Source organism: Microchirus variegatus (genome assembly GCF_963457635.1).
Source record: "Microchirus variegatus genome assembly, chromosome: 11".
Lineage (NCBI taxonomy): Eukaryota > Metazoa > Chordata > Actinopteri > Pleuronectiformes > Soleidae > Microchirus > Microchirus variegatus.
In genome coordinates, this window is record NC_139812.1 from 17,875,836 (window position 1) to 17,892,132 (window position 16,297).

Sequence of the window (16,297 nt, forward strand, 5' to 3'; positions counted from 1 at the left end):
CATGGTACAGTTAGTGAGATTAGTATGAATGCCGTTATATCACAAAATCCAACAACTTGTCTTGATAAGGATAGAGTTTTGCAACGTGGGCACTCCAACATTATAGACAGGGCTCTTCGGGACAGTGTCATGCATCAAGTCTGCACTTATTTTAAGAGAAGCGCGAGTAGAAATAGGTTACTTTGGGTTGAACAGTAAAAAGAGATATATACTGACATCCTGTCAAAACAAAAATCATCAAACAAGCCATGTGTGCATTAGTGTTTGAAGGGCAAGGCAGCGGCGTTGTGGGCATACACAGCTTTTTGTCAGCTGAAGGGTCACAAGCAAGTCTTTGAAGATTTTCCCCAAAAATAGGTCAGATATACGGGTCACTGAAGGCACTGACAAGATGTGTGTAATGAAATGTGGCGTCATTTTACAGAGACGGATGCAACAGATGCAGTAAAACAATCAAAAGAAGTGTAATTCTCTCGAGAAGAACATGAGAATGAGGTAAAAGCTCTACGTCTAAGATGAAAAAAAAAAACAAGCACATGCTCAGTCGGTCAACAAAAGGTCTACACCGTATATACAAATCTAAGCGTGTATCCTTGTTCGCAACAATATGCAGACAAACATAAGAACTCAAAGACGCCTCACTCCATGCAAAAGCCTGCAAGTCTTTACCATTCAAAACAGCAGCAAACCAAGTAAAAGTGCGCGGGGCTGAGAAACATATTCCCCCATGAGGCACTTAAAGTAATAGAGTCTCAGGACCAGCGGTTGTAAGGACTGCGTCAGAAACACTGAAATGAGTATCAAATTTTACAAAGCCAGGGCCCAAAGGGGAAATGCTTGAATGCTTACACGTCAGAGAAAATCTGAGAAGAAAAAAAAAAGAAGCTTAAAAACTGAGTCTCAAAGAGAGTGGGGGCTAGTAAGCACACACATCGCTGAAATAATGAGACTTCTTTCAACTCTTCCAGACCCTGGGGTTTTTCATCCAGAGAAGAGGAGACATACCATGGAGAAAAGAGCACTGTACCTTAAGAAAGAAAGAAAAAAAACAACCAAAAAAATAACCGAATAACACCAAAGTGGTGTACTCTGATAAATGGAGAAATAGACTCTCCAAGTCTCTGTACTTGGTTGATTTTTTTTGATAGCACGAATGAACAAAGCTGGAGAATGAAAACAATAACGTTGTCTGAATGATAGGATTGCAGTCACACACCTGTTGTGCACAACATATTAACAGCAACAACTATTTATTCATTATATGCGGTACAAAAAAAGGAAAAAAAAAAAGGGGGGGAACACATTTGAGCAGCTGCACCATCAAAGACTAATTACTGTGGAATATTTACTCATATGTCCAATATCGTACAGCACAAAGAAGAAGAGCCGCTCTGAAACACGGCCCAGACTGGATTAATAAATATACACATTTCACACTATAAATAAAAACTAAATACTATGAGTAATGCACACATACAATGACTTACAACAGTGTATATTTCCATCGTGATAGAGTGATCGTCTAATGTAAACAATGAAGAGAATCACATTTGAGCACTCCATTACAAAAAGCATGCGTCCTTTTTCGGTACTCACTACCATGTTAAGACTTTTACCCGTGTGAAATCGAACCATAAGGTAAAAAAAAACAAAAAAAAAAACAGAGTTTTTTAAATCCAACAGAGGGGTTATTTTTCTCCATAAACAATTCATTTTGGCATATTGGTGAACAAGTCAAATTGGATATTCCAGAGGAGCACAGTCTCTAGTGGAGGATGACGAGAACTAATGAGGAAATATTACCCCAAACTCTCTCCCCCATCTTAGAGGAGAAACAAGTCAACACAGAAGAAGAAGAAGCAGAAAAAAAAATAAGAAGTTGTTAAATTTCTTGATTTATCAAGGGGAAATAACTTTTCTCTTTACTTTCAATAAATATTTATTGCAAGGCTGCATTAAGAATCACCTATAAAACACTCATTTGAAGCATAAAAAAAGTCAAACAAGCAAAAACAAAATCCGAGACATGTGTAATGCAAATGGAATTAACGCAGCACAAATATTTATAGCCGAGGAGTTGCCTACTTTAACTACATTATTCATAAATGAGAGTGGCACTTTAGATTATAGCGGTGGGTTAAAGTGTAAACGGTCTTGAGTAATGTGAGGTAGATACAAAGCTCTTGAGAAAGGACGATGCAAGTGGTGCTTGGATCTGCACCAAAACCCCGAAAAACACACCCCCTTCTCTTTAAGGTTTAAGGCACCGTAGTTCTGCTGCGAACGCGTTACAAATCTACAGGCAATTCTGAGGTATAAAGACTGACCAGCAAACCATTAGTGTTGTATGAGCAGTCAGAGTGTTCACCCCTTTTTACCGACTACACTCCGTTTGTATTTTAGAAGCTTTCTCTCCTGGAGTGAGGTATCAATACTGGGGCTCTTTCCTGTCCACACTGATAATACTTTCTCTTATTCACAGCCAATTCTTCGTTTGTCTTCATATTTCCCAGAGAGCCGCTGTGCACCACACTCCAGGCCTTTCCTCTGCTTCCCGCCCCTCAGTCTGTGTTGATATATGGGTGTAAGCAAGAGAAAAATACCCATGAATCCCTGCAAAATGCAAGTGTTAGCCGACATTGGTGCCCTCAAACCCAACCTAGCCAGTTGTAGCAAAAACATCCTATATCCTATATACTTTTTGTGTCAACCTGCAGCATTGGGTTTAAAGTAGTGCATGCTGGCTCCTTTAAATGTAGTAGGTTACATTTGTGACATAGCATATGCTAGTTGGATAATCTGGAACATTTAAAGGGGCTATATGTAAGAAATTTCATATATTAAGTCATAAAATGACCATGATATGTCATCAGAGATTAAGGAAATGTGCTTTCCTGATAACAATGGTGCAGTCAGACTATTCATAATTAAGATTTCCACTTGCAGGCTGCAAACTCTTCATGTTTTGGTCTGCTGCACCATCCAGCACCGACCGCCTAATCACGCAGCTCGTAGCACTTCAACACCCTGGTTGCCAGCAGAGTTATATGTGCACGGTGAACTGAAGCTATGCATGACCTCGCTACTGCAAGAAAAAAACAGGATCTGCATTGGAAATACATTAAGAATATAGATGGATAAAAGCGGAGAGGTTGTTGAAGACACGTCTGTGTGGATCGTTTTCTCTTGAACAGGGAAACAAAAGGAAGCTTCATGCTCTCCCTTTGCCCCTCTTTCCGTGATTCACTTTCAATCTCCACCTGTTGCTTACACATGGGAATTACCCAAATAGGTTCAGTCACTCATGTTCTACCACTTTAGCCTCCACATGAGGGTCACGGGGCGGCCCTGGTGCCAATCCCAGCTGACATAAGACGAAATGGCGGGGGTACACCCTTGACAAATCACCAGTCGATCACAGGGCCAAATAGAGGCAAACTAACATCCACTCACACTAAAAACTATGGTCAATTTAGTGTCCAATCCCCAAATCTGCATGTTTTTGGACTGTGGGAGGAGATTGGAGAACCCCACATGGGGAGAACATGCAAACTCCATAAGGTCCTAGTTCTGACTGGGTTGTGAACCCGGGTCTTCTTGCTGCAAAGATAAGAGTGCTAACCACTACACCAACTGTGTGGCCCAAATAGGTTCCATGCTCTTTCAGATTGGGAACACAGCGACCTTTTGAAATACTATAGCTCACTGTTGTACTTTTTTTTACATATATCCCCTTTAAAGTACCGAGGAGTCATCCACATATGCTTTGGCTACATTAAACTAATGGTTAATCAAGTTTCAACACCAGTTTAAAGCATTCAAATGTTAAAAACGTTATTTCTGAGCCATTTTTTTTTTTGAACAGAGGTGGTTGTTTTAAGGTGAGGCTGTGTTACGCTGTCCAGCATTTTTCGACTGCCAGCTGGAGCTCCTACCTTGAGGACCAGGAGACCCAGACTCCCCTTGTGGTCCGGGTAATCCGGCTTTGCCAGGAGGTCCTGGAGGCCCTTGAACCTGCGGAGCTAAGATGCCTGCAGGTGTCTTCTGCAGCATGGCAGCACCTGATAGTTTCTCTGTAGAGTAGGAAAAACAAAACAAAAAAACATCCTTCACATGTAGAATTCATGACACATAACAACAATGAATAAAGATGAAGAGCAACGTACCTCCGAGGACCCTTAGTACTTCATTTTGGATAATCGTCTTCAGTTCCTCTATGAAACTCGGGTCTCCCTGCATGTGCGAAAAGATTAATACAAATTTCTCTGGGGTATTTTTAAACAGAAATATGAAGAAACATAATGTTATAAGGAGAGGAGACAACACTGGAAATAGTGAATTATCAGCAGGGGAGGTTCAGTAGAGATGATGGTTATTAAAATATGACATTTAAGTGTCTCAACTCAAAAATGTCTTTTAAGAAACCGAGCTAATACACTGCAGGAAGGAGATGCTACTGCTAAGCTGCTTTATACACGTATAAAATGCAATCATTAGGGATATATTGAATTAAATATTAGTTTATAAACCTATTTTTTGGTGTTACTTTAATGTGCACATCGTGTGTCAAAGCTGCTCATATATAGATGGAATAACATGATCTGGCCCTCTCAGCAGCACTGTTCGATATAGCACACTGGTAATGGTATCCTTGGACCTTGAATCGCTGTATTCAGAGCAGTTTCTCATCTCGGCTGTGAACGTTATGTAAGCGCCTGTGTGACCGTGCACGCAGTATTTGTGAAATGTCTGTGGCACATGGAGGTGTTCTCGCTGCTCTGCAGATCTGCAGGCGCGCCCACATATCACTGTCTTTCTCTCGCCGTCTCCATCGCTCTGACCTTGTGCTGTGCCTAGATGATCGGGAGTGGGAAGCGTTGAGCGGAAGGAGAGTAGCAACCTCCCATGCACAGCCTTGTTTGATGTTTCCACACGGGGAACAAAAGCTGAACTAGATACACAAGGTAGGAAGTAGCCTGACTTAGGCTTTAACCATTTGGGAGGGTAGACTATTTTCTTTTGCTCATAGGCATCTGCACATTTTTACAACTTACCAGGAGGTTTACACTCTCCACCTGTCCTGGAGAGCCTGTATCACCCTTTTGGCCTGTCGGTCCCGTCGGTCCAGTCAGGCCAGGATCTCCTGAGCGACCTCTCTCGCCTTGAACGCCTCTTCCTCCAGGAATCCCAGAATCACCCTGTGTTATAGAAGCCCAGACATATTTCAGCTCCATGTGATTTGATTTCTTGTCTTGCGAAAGCTGCAAAGCCGTCAGTACGAATCCTCATGACACATATCCAGCTCTCACTTAGCATGCTGCACACAGTGACCCATTCCTATTAATGTGCCCGTGCAGAGGTTCTGGGTTTTTGTTGCCATATATATAAAGCTAAATGCCTCATTTTGTATCCTCTATTACCAGCATTTGCTATAGATACTGTGAAAGTGTGACAGAGCCCTATAATTTTGCCTGGCTAATACAATAGGGAAACTGCACCGAGCGTTAAATGCTTTTATCTGGTGCTTATGTGCTTGCGTGGATTAGTCAAACTGGGGCTGAAGCAAACACTTTCATTAGTATTCATCAAAACCTCTTTTGTGCACAAAACACCCTCTTTTGAGGGAAATAGGAATGATGCTACTTACACGTTCTCCTTTGGGTCCTCTGTCCCCTGGTTTACCTGTGGCTCCCTTACAAAAAAACAGACAAATAAATGTTTTTGGTTTTTTATGTTGTAGAAAAAAGCTAACAAGAATAATTGGAAAAATAAATAATGCTGACCCTGAAGCTTTTCACCCACTGCTCACAAAATATTGATATTCAGTAACATGCAGAGGCACACACAAAACTCTATTATTCCAAAATGTGGACAAGTTAATATTTCAAACCGCAATATTGATATTAACTCTCGTATTTGCAGGTTTTTTGTTTTGTTTTCTGAGCTATGAGCAAGCTTTTCTTGAATTACCTGACTTTGAGAAATATACTTTTTCAGATGACATGCATTGATTGTTTCTTACTCAGCTCAGGTGTACCGCTTGTATAATATCTCCCTGTATAGTGTTTCACCTTCTGCAAAGTCATGGCTCCTCTGTATCAGCTGTCTCAACTGTACAGAGGAGAAAAAACCTGTCACTGGCTTTATGTCACAGCATCTTGTGTCTTCCAATCTCTCCCTGTCACTCCTCATTGCTTCCCTTTACTGGGCTCACAGCTATTCCTCTGGGAACATCTGTGTATCCATTTCCTTTTGGATTACAGGAGCCATGCAAAAGACAATCTGGCATGATGTGGTTTTAAAGCGGGCATCTCTTTGTGATGCCGTTCTCCCCTGCTTGCTTTAATCTGCAGCACTCTGTATTCCCCATTGCCTGATGGGAGGGCTTAAATCTATCATCTCACCCACTGAAATGTGCTTCCTTGAGCATTACAATAAACCTCAAGCGGTGTGCAAGGAGTCTGGCTGAGTGAGGAGCAAACCCACCTGCTAGATGGCACTGTTGCCCCACCAAAAATCACCATAAGACATGAGAATAACACTGTAAGAAGCCCTATATGCAGTGCTGAGTTTTTTGATGAAGGAATATTAACTAACGATAATATAACCAGAGAACAATAAACGCTCGGGTTTGTCATTAAAGTGGGAGGTGAAGAAAATCTTGTGAATCAGGAAGCAAAACATTAGACTTATAGTCAATCAAGTTGGGATATTAGCTTGTATAATTTCTTGGAAAAATGGCTATTTAATGCAGACCTGCTCTGCATGCTGTGAGCCCAGTCTTATGCAGTAAATGTGTATAATATATTGAATCAGTCACATGAAAGCCATGCTGCAGCATTCGTTTCACTCAGGCAGCGTCTGTAGCCCTCTGTTACAAACATTTTATCGTCGCCTCAAAGCATTCACTGTACAATTATGGCAAAAAAAAGAAAAGAATAAAAGCCAGCAATGCCTTAAATCTGCAGGATTCCATTTAGTTTTTTATCTTGGAAATCTCAAATATGCAAATAGATTTAATGCACTCGTGATGCTGTAGAATGGGGGATAAAAATCTGCTGTGCCATCTTTCTTTGTAACTTATGGTGATGTGAAGCACTCTCTATAAGGGGATTTGCGTCGTGTGCGTACAACTCACCTTGTCTCCCGGAGTTCCATCCTTCCCATGTCTCCCCTGCTCAAGGAGCGCAAAACAAACAAAGACATTTTGAATCAGCTCCCACCTTCGATTGGATCAGCACTGTTGCACTCCTAGTAATCTCCACAGTTAATGAGATATCTCAACCAAGGGATAATGATCCTGATTGCTGTGCGAACACTGTTCCATTGTGCGTTTACACGGGAAAATTACAGAAACTACCTCTGATGGTAATCACATAGAAGAAAGTAATCATGGTCATAGTACTAAAAAAAAGGTATTTCATATGTATTATTATTGAATAATTTTCTTTTTTTAAACATGTAATGGTACAATCCATGTATAGTATATATATGTTATTCAAAGCTGTATTTCCAACCTATACATTATGGGGAGATGCTTAGGTAACATCTGGAGCAACGGCATTCATGTCGCATACTTACAGGAACACCTTGTGGTCCCTCGGGTCCTGGGAATCCTGTCTCTCCAAGCGGCCCTCGCTCACCCTGTCAGAGAACAGAGACAGCCAATGTGTCAGTCGGCACTGACAAAGGAATGACGTGTGGATTGACAGCTCAAAGAGACTTAGAGGCTGCGGCTCACCGGCTCCCCTGGGATCCCTGGTTCGCCACGAGGTCCGGGCTTCCCCTGTCAATCACAGACACAGGACGAGAGCGGGAAGAGTTTGAAGGCTTCTCGATGGGTCTCATATCTCACTCGCCCTCTGCAGCCTCTCATTTATAATATTGCTAACAGGCTACACCATAGCTGCATGAAAATCCACTACGCAGTTAGTATCGTATTTTGGGAGGGATTTCTGTTGGGATAGCTGCTATTCTAGAGTTCTTCACCATTGAATTGTTGCCAGCAGCAGACTTAAACAACACCAGTGATTGATCAGGAAGGAGCGCATGTGAGAAGGTGAATTAATCAGGGGGGAACACACAAAAAAAAAAGTAAATCTTACTTACTGGAGGACCGAGTGTCCCAGGTGGACCAGACAAACCAATATCACCCTGAAGAAAGCAACGACGCATGTCAGTCAGATGATAAACACGTTAAACATGAAAACACACATAAATCACTGTCACGTCAAGCAGGCGTTTACTGTATAGCGAAAAACAGAAACGTGGGAATAATGAATTATCATGGGCTTCAGTGTTCGCAAAATGAAAAAAACGCTTAAAACATCACACGTTTCTACTCAGAAGAAACTACCTATTTATTATACACAGCCTCTTTAAACACGCGTCACTCATTTGACACTTTGTTCCCCTAAAGGATACATTATTGTGGATATGACACCTTTAATGTTTCACTCCTAAAACACACACGTATACACGTTCACTGAGTTAGATCCATAAGGCTTTTAGTCGCTCTTCACAGGGCTGGTTTTGCTCCATTAAGGAAAAAGCATCCAATAAGAACAATCCATTGTGCAAGTGATTAACTCTTACATGTCTCTAAACTGCCGTGGTATGACTACACACAGTGATGGGCGGTATTTATGGCACATAATAAAAATACAATACAATACAAAATATTATTTTATGATTATTGAGATGATTGGCTTCTTCCTCTCTCAGGGTTCTCAACGGCAGATTTGCAGATTTGATTTTATTGGCATATAGACTATGTGTATATATACTCCACCACATGCACTTGCACCATATTTAGCATTTTAAAAATACAAAAATACAGTTTATTATATTTTGATGCATGGTGTGGCTGCTTGTATTTTGTAGTTAAGTTTGATGCATTTAATAGTTGGGTATTTGATATTTTACTTTGAGGCTCAGGGTTAAATTTTAATGTTTTTGGACGAGTTTTTAACCTGAATGTCTGATTTTACCTTGGGACCAGGTAGACCTTCCAGTCCAGGTAATCCCATGGCTCCTGGTTCCCCCTGCGAGAAAAAAAACAAGACAGCTGCTGTGTCAAGACAAAGTGTTGCGACTGATAAAAGACCAAGGCTTATTAGTTCTCCCTTGTTTCGCAGCCAATAATCACGCCTGTAAGGAAACATTACACATTAACAGGCAAAAAAGGAGCCAAGCCATATGTGAATGAAAGTAGATTAAATCCCGAAGGAGCCAAGGTTTTCGCACATTTTCATCTTCCCTATTGAAATTCTCGCCTGCGCGTTAATGCAACCTTTCACGTGTCAATATGAGGATAATCCCAGGAGGACAATACTTAAGTGTGAGTGTTTCATATGATATGATCTATGCTATCACACCTTGTCGGCTACAGAGGGGGATAGAGAAAAAGATTCCCATTTGACAGTCACAATTAGATTTGCTTTCTGCACTAAAAATAGAGACCCTTTCGCCGTTCTAGAACAAGAGATGGCCACTATCTACCTCATCTTGCTAAAGCTGCCATGGAGAAATGCCATTACACAAGAACAGAGGGGCAACTGGTGCTGACATAGACGGATTGTGCAGGTAATTGTCACCCATGTAGATTGTCATGAATAAGCGAGTGTGGCTAAGAGCAAGAGTGGGCCAGCCAGAGGATCAGCTGTGAGACGGATTGGGGCAATTTCACCACAGCACTGGAGCTGCTCACACAATTTATTAAAATGTCAAATTAGCATCGTGGTGAAAAATCACTGTGCAACAAAACAATAAAAAAAATGCAATTGGCCCCATGAGAATAAAGAATTCAAGATGATGCGTCAAATAGTTTCCATGTCTGTGTGTGGATAGTGTCCAGGTATCATTCTGGAGAGAGAGGGGGGCATGTGAAGTGCAGAGAGGGTTCATGAGTTTTCACCAGAATGACAGCACTGAACAACACTTTCATACTCGCAGAAGGTCTGATCACTGCTGTGTGTTAGAGTTGTACTCCGAGTGGTTAAGTGCTCAGGCTTGAGGGAGTATTGACTTATGTTGGACAAAACCACAGAGATGATGATAGAAAGCAACTGGCAACTCTGAATCCTCTATTTTTTATACAGGGCAGCACCAAAAACAAATATTTCACAAAAAAATATATTCCAGAATGAGAAACTTCAACTCACTGCGAGTCCTTCATCTCCTTTGGGACCCTTGAGAAAAGAGGGGGAAAAAGGGACAGATTACTCCCTAGAATGTGACAACTGCTCCTATAAAAATCATAAATACAGCCTGAAATGACATGTGGCAACTGTACGTCATTGTCATTAAAATTTATAGTGTTCATTACTGCATTTCTTTCCTCAAAAATGTCTGCCTATAAATCAAGTGCACATTGAACTGTGTGTGTGAAGATGAAACATTGACAGGATTACATATTCCAGTCTGGCTTCACACTGGATATGCCTTCTTAAAAACTCTGCTAAGATGTTTCCACATTGAAAAAAAAAAGAAGAAGGAATTATTGACAAACCAGGGCCTTTTGCTTTTAACATTGATGTAGATGCTCTCTTATTGATTGCATGGAGCTGTGATGGATGCAAGTCTGGGAGAGGCAACCTCAAGATTTTGCAGGGGTTTGTGTGCATTGTGCACTGCGGGTATTGAAGTGTCTATTTTTTTGTGGTGCGGTGTTCCCACAGGGCCTGTGAGTGAATGTCTTCCAGGACTGAACAAGATTAAAAAACGGTTTGCTAAGGAGGAACGGGAGAAGATGATAAGCAAATCGGGTCACTTTGGCTTGGCACTGTGCAGAGCAGGTGAAATTCAGAGAGCAGTTTGCATGTCAATGAAGCAGCGTGTCCCAGGGCAGGTCACAGACACCTGGTCGAGAGTCAGGAAGCCTCTTGGCTTTCACCATCCTAAAAACTCTCAATGAACATGATTGACTGTGATAAAAGGGCCTCAGATAATGTTGGTCCATTTTTATTTTAATACAGTGACTCCTAAATATATTATTATTATTATTATTATTCATTACATTTCTAGAGCGCTTTTCTAGACACCCAAAGCGCTTTACAAATTGGCTATTATTAATTAACACATTCTCACTGGTGGTGGTAAGCTACGTGTAGCCACAGCTGCTCTGGAGCAGACTGACGGAAGAGTGTTATTGAAAGAAAGAAAACAATACATAAAACAGCATTCATTCTGAGATTAAAGAAAAAGTCAGAGTTTATTCTCAGAATGCTGACTTTAATCTCAGAATTCATGCTGTTTTATTTATTATTTTTTTTTTTTATTTAATATTTTTCCTTATAAATATGTGTGTTTCAAGCATTGTGAGAAAAAAAGTACGAATACTGAGATTAAAGAACTTTTTTAAAAATACTTTTTTTTTTTTTACAGTATTTTGACTTTTTCTTTAATCTCAGAATTTTTAATCTCAGAATTCAGAATTTTTAATCTCAGAATTCAGAGTTTTTAATCACAGAATTTAGTATTTATAATCTCAGAATTTTTAATCTCAGAATTCATGCTGTTTTTTTTTGTTTTTTTTTACATGTGGCCCTAATACTCTACCGTATAAATGTGTTTCAAGCATTTCAAGAATTCTGAGAAAAAAAGTCAGATTCTGACTTTTTTCTTAGAAATCTGCACACTGACTTTAATCTCAGAATTCATGCGTTTTTTTAGTTTTTTTTAACATGTGGCCCGCTGCCCAAATACTCCATATATATATATATATATATATACTTCCATATAAACATGTGTGTGTTTCAAGTATAACAATTATTGTTCTTACCGGAGCACCGGGAGCTCCAGGGGGTCCTAAAAGAGCTCCGCCACTCTGAAATGACATTTTCTTGTGTTATGACCTCATAGTTGATGATATGTTTTAGACAACACTTTCAAACACAAACACAGTTGTGTTTTGTGCCAAAGCGGCTAAAGGCACTGTACAATGATGTGAATCACACCAGCATTATGCAGCACAAAACAACATTACCTGAAGCTTGTACAGACTGCTCATCCCATTGCCTTCCACATACGGTACACCCTAAAACACAATCGCCAGAAAATTAGACGTCCGCCTCAGACACCCATGTAAATGCACTGTACAGTAGATCTGGAGCAGTAATAGTGTGATAAGCCCTTAAAAGCTACATTTGAGAAATCAATAGCTCATTTGGTGATTACACAAAGAGAGGGAATTTAAGAGTGAGAAGTGAAAAGAACAGGGAAAAAACTGAAAACAGTGGACTTAATAACCCCTGAGCCGCTGCTCATTCAAAATAAGAAAAACGATAGCATCTCAGAAATACAAAGAGCACGCTGATTAAAACAGATTCATCAAAGGGAACTAATCTGGACTCCTTGGGTTCTGTTCCAACATAAAAGAGTGTTTTTCCCATGATACATCAGGAAAGCGGAAGCCATTGTAAATGTAGACAGAGTCAAGATTCTCATTTAGAGCCAGCGGATTTCTGTGCCCTTTTCAGGCCACTGAGCTATCCCCCTGTCTTCCTGGACTGCAGTTTATGAGACCAGGGTGTGGGAGGGCACGGCAGGTTCAAGGGGATGGCTGATGAATTATAGATTTGCTTTTGGAAGTGCTTACTCACTGGCCTTTCAGAGGGAGGGAACGCGAGTCAATGCCAGCGAGGGGGTGAGTCGCCACGATCAGATCTGTACTTGTTTGTCAGTCATGTTTTTCCCTTATTTTCTTTGAACGCTTCTTTTAACAAGGCCAAAGCAATATGCGAGTGTAAGAGATGTCAAGGCAGGGTTTTTGGTTAAAATGAGCCTAAAATAGATGATCTTTCAATGGTGGCGATTGAGAAAAAAACTTAATGTTCAATATTCAATGCGGGTTCAATAGATGGCAGTAAGAAGGCCTGTAGGTTTTGAGACTGTACCACCAGTTGGCTGACACTGCAACTTACCGGAGGACCCGGAAGCCCCGGTCTGCCTGTGGGACCTTCAGTTCCCTGCGAAAACACGAATCAAAGGAATTAAACATGGCTGCAAAATGCAAATGCTAACTAAGCACAGTGTCATGCTGGGTTGGGTAATCCAATGATATGAAAACAACCCTGATTTTATGGCATTATTCATGAGTTTATTTGTTATAGTGAAATCATTGTTTTTATTCAGGATTAGCATTTGACCCAGAAACAACAACCAAAAAAGAAACAATCCTTTGAACCATCTGTTTTTTACATTTTGCATTTTCTTGAATATTAACATACTGTACGATAAACAATGGTTAATTGAGAGAAGGTCCTACTTTTTCTCCTTTTGTGCCTGACTGGCCCATTGGACCAGGTCGTCCCATCAGCCCCTGCAAAAAGAACGGAATCCTTATGAATACATCTTTAAAAATCTTTAAAAAATAATACTTACATAGTGCTGTGAAGCATGTATATTATCAGGCCATATAATGAACAGGCTTCTCACCAGAGCTCCTGTGCGACCGGTCATTCCGGGAAGTCCTGGTACTCCGGAAGGCCCCTGAAGGAGACATAGAAAATTCAGATTATACAGCCACATCTGACCAATAGAAGAGACTTAATAATAATTGGATAATTGGAACGATAATATCTGCAGAACATCAATTAATTATTTTACTATTGAGAAGCAAAATAAATGCTTATATTGAGCCTTTAAGAGCCAGTAACAAGTTGCTTGTTCGAGAAAATCCTCGTCATTACAGCTCAGTGCTCAAAGTTGACCGGTGAAATGTGCCTCAGCTTCTCCAGATAGTGAGTGGTTTGTTTTTAATCACTGCAAGCATGTGTGCACACACACACACACACACACACACACACACACACACACACACACACACACACACACACACACACACACACACACACACACACACACACACACACACACTGGGCAGGTTAGGTTATTTATAAAGAAGCTCCTCTGAGAACAAAGCACAGGGCCTGGTGCACATGTAGTGCCAAGGATGGCTTTTTGATAACTCCTACTCATTTCAGCGCAAACTGGCTTCAAGATGAGGAAAGGATTACAATATATTTACATTCTTTTGAAAAAGTCTCTCCTCTCAGTGTCATTCATTTCTCAGGGAATTCATTTGTTTTACTCACCTCATCGCCTTTATCTCCAGTGGGGCCCGGGAACCCTCTCTCTCCCTTCACCCCCTGCAGGAGAGCAGAACCAGTGAGCGAGAGAAAACGTGACAAAAGCCCACAAAACTAAAGGCTGATGGTTATAACTCTTCTCTCTCACGGCACATGACGGGAAATTGTCTAGCCTGTTTTTCCACCATACTGTATCCATAGCAACAACTCAGCTGCAGCGAACATGGCAGAATAATGTATAATAATCACAGAGTTGGAGAACAGCTGGCTCGGCAGACACAGATAATCTAAAAGTTAATTTAAGAAAAGTGTGAATCTCTAAATCCGAGACGAAACACAGTTCAGTCAACAATATCTTAACATGAGACTATTTGTTTTTACAAATTCTGACAAGCTGCATAATTCAATTACATCCACTAAAACAACGACTAGGAATATCTTAGGATATGCTGTATGTATTTAAAATGTCTGTGCCTACCTTTGGGCCTTCTTTTCCAGGGTTCCCCATAGGACCTCTGATACCTGGATCTCCCTGTTTAAGATTGACAAACACAAAATGGGTATAAGAACACATATCTTTTCTGTTATTTTTGTTGCAATTCATGTAATATAATGAGAATAGAATCGGAATCTTTTGAGAATAAAGTCGTTATTATGAGAATAAAGTCATAATCTTTCGAGAATAAAGTTGTAATATGATGAGAATAAAGTCGTAATATGAGCATAGTCATAATCTTTCAAGAATAAAGTTGTAGTATTATGCGGATAAAGTGATAATATAATGAGAATAAAGTTGTAATATAATGACAATAGAATCGGAATCTTTCGAGAATAAAGTTGTTATTATGAGAAGAAAGTCATAATCTTTTGAGAATAAAGTCTTAATATAATGAGAATAAAGTTTTAATCTTTCAAGAATAAAGTTGTAATATTATGAGAATAAAGTGGGAATTATTATTCAAGTAAAATCTCAGATGATCAGTTGCAATCTGCAGGAACACGGAGCATTTCGTGAAACTACATTTTCATTTGGGCTTCACAAAATACTGCACTATCTTTAGCATCAGCACTTTGAAAAAACTGTGAAACTGAGTCTGTTTGGAAGAAAGAATCACAAAGACAGACTTGGATGAAATCATGTCTTTTGTGGAGGAGGAAAATGGTCTGATAGTGGTCGAAGGCTAATGCTGGCTACATCTGTGTGAGCTGCTGCTATATAATATAATATATATAATAATACATTAGATAATGACAAAAAAAAGAAACTATTCTCATAATATTACGGCTTTATTCTCGTTTGGCCCTAATACTCCGTCGTAGCGAACAAAAACGATGTAATATTATTTGTCCTTCATCTGAAAACAGGCTCTGTCAATCAAAACTATCAAACCAACGACTGAGGGAGCGCGTACACACTGGCAGTGCGGCTGTGGGCGAGGACGGAAAAACATTTATCCTTACAAGCTGCTGAACGACCAAGTGTTTCAGCAGCACAATTCACTCCTGAATTTTTTTGTTTAATTTCAGTCATAACGCCAACCTGTTTGCAGCAGCTTTCTCTTTTGTCTGTGTTAAAAACAAACAACAAAAAACACTTCCTGTGTACAGTGCCGGAAATGTCACTGGGCGAGATCTAAAAACTGCTATGCTGAGAAATCCAGTCATGTGGAGCTGAACGGCTTTATTTCACAATGGTTTGAATATAACAGACGTTTATATTTGAAAGCGCTACAGTTTTAACTATTAAATAAGCAACAGTAACATGTAATTATCACGGTCAGACAAACACTGTCTGTTCCAAGCTCAGCGCCAAGCTGATGAGCTATTTGTACCTTTTCTCCCACCATGCCTTCCACTCCTTGCACTCCAGGGGAGCCCTTTTCTCCTTTCTGCCCAGGCAGCCCTGGGATTCTGGTCTGGCACACACTGCAGGCATTCTGCCAGTGCATGCGAGGCAGGAAGCAAAGAAAAATAAATTAAAAAAGAAACGATGGCACAGACAAGATTTCATCAATTTGAGCTGCAGCGCTGCCTTTTGCGCCCTTTATTATGTCGCCTCGCCTGGGTGGAGGACAAGACCTCGACTGACTCAAAGCGTTGGCTAAATGTCTACAGAGCAGAAATAATGTGAAGCCGCCGTGAGAGCGTCTCATCGAGGTGAATGGTGAACTTTGTCAAACTCATTGACTGTGACATTTAAGTGGGAT

The 16,297-nt window shown here is 40.4% G+C and overlaps 1 protein-coding gene across 3 annotated transcripts in view; it reads right to left on the minus strand.

Annotated features, from left to right (window-relative positions):
* Positions 1-16,297, minus strand: part of LOC310934077 (uncharacterized protein) — an 88,171-nt gene that overhangs the window by 3,577 nt on the left and 68,297 nt on the right. For 2 of the 3 annotated variants that reach the window (XM_083897707.1, XM_083897706.1), the window contains 18 exons: positions 15,923-16,027; positions 14,569-14,622; positions 14,097-14,150; positions 13,438-13,491; positions 13,268-13,321; positions 12,924-12,968; positions 11,987-12,037; positions 11,783-11,827; positions 10,164-10,190; positions 8,991-9,044; positions 8,110-8,154; positions 7,742-7,786; positions 7,582-7,644; positions 7,139-7,174; positions 5,648-5,692; positions 5,055-5,198; positions 4,167-4,233; positions 3,936-4,073 (listed from right to left, as the gene is read on the minus strand). In XM_083897707.1, the coding sequence (XP_083753833.1) occupies positions 3,936-4,073; positions 4,167-4,233; positions 5,055-5,198; positions 5,648-5,692; positions 7,139-7,174; positions 7,582-7,644; positions 7,742-7,786; positions 8,110-8,154; positions 8,991-9,044; positions 10,164-10,190; positions 11,783-11,827; positions 11,987-12,037; positions 12,924-12,968; positions 13,268-13,321; positions 13,438-13,491; positions 14,097-14,150; positions 14,569-14,622; positions 15,923-16,027 (1,126 nt within the window). Of the gene's footprint in view, positions 1-1,297; positions 2,567-3,935; positions 4,074-4,166; positions 4,234-5,054; positions 5,199-5,647; positions 5,693-7,138; positions 7,175-7,581; positions 7,645-7,741; positions 7,787-8,109; positions 8,155-8,990; positions 9,045-10,163; positions 10,191-11,782; positions 11,828-11,986; positions 12,038-12,923; positions 12,969-13,267; positions 13,322-13,437; positions 13,492-14,096; positions 14,151-14,568; positions 14,623-15,922; positions 16,028-16,297 lie in introns of those variants that run through there. The other variant, XM_083897708.1, reaches the window with a different exon arrangement.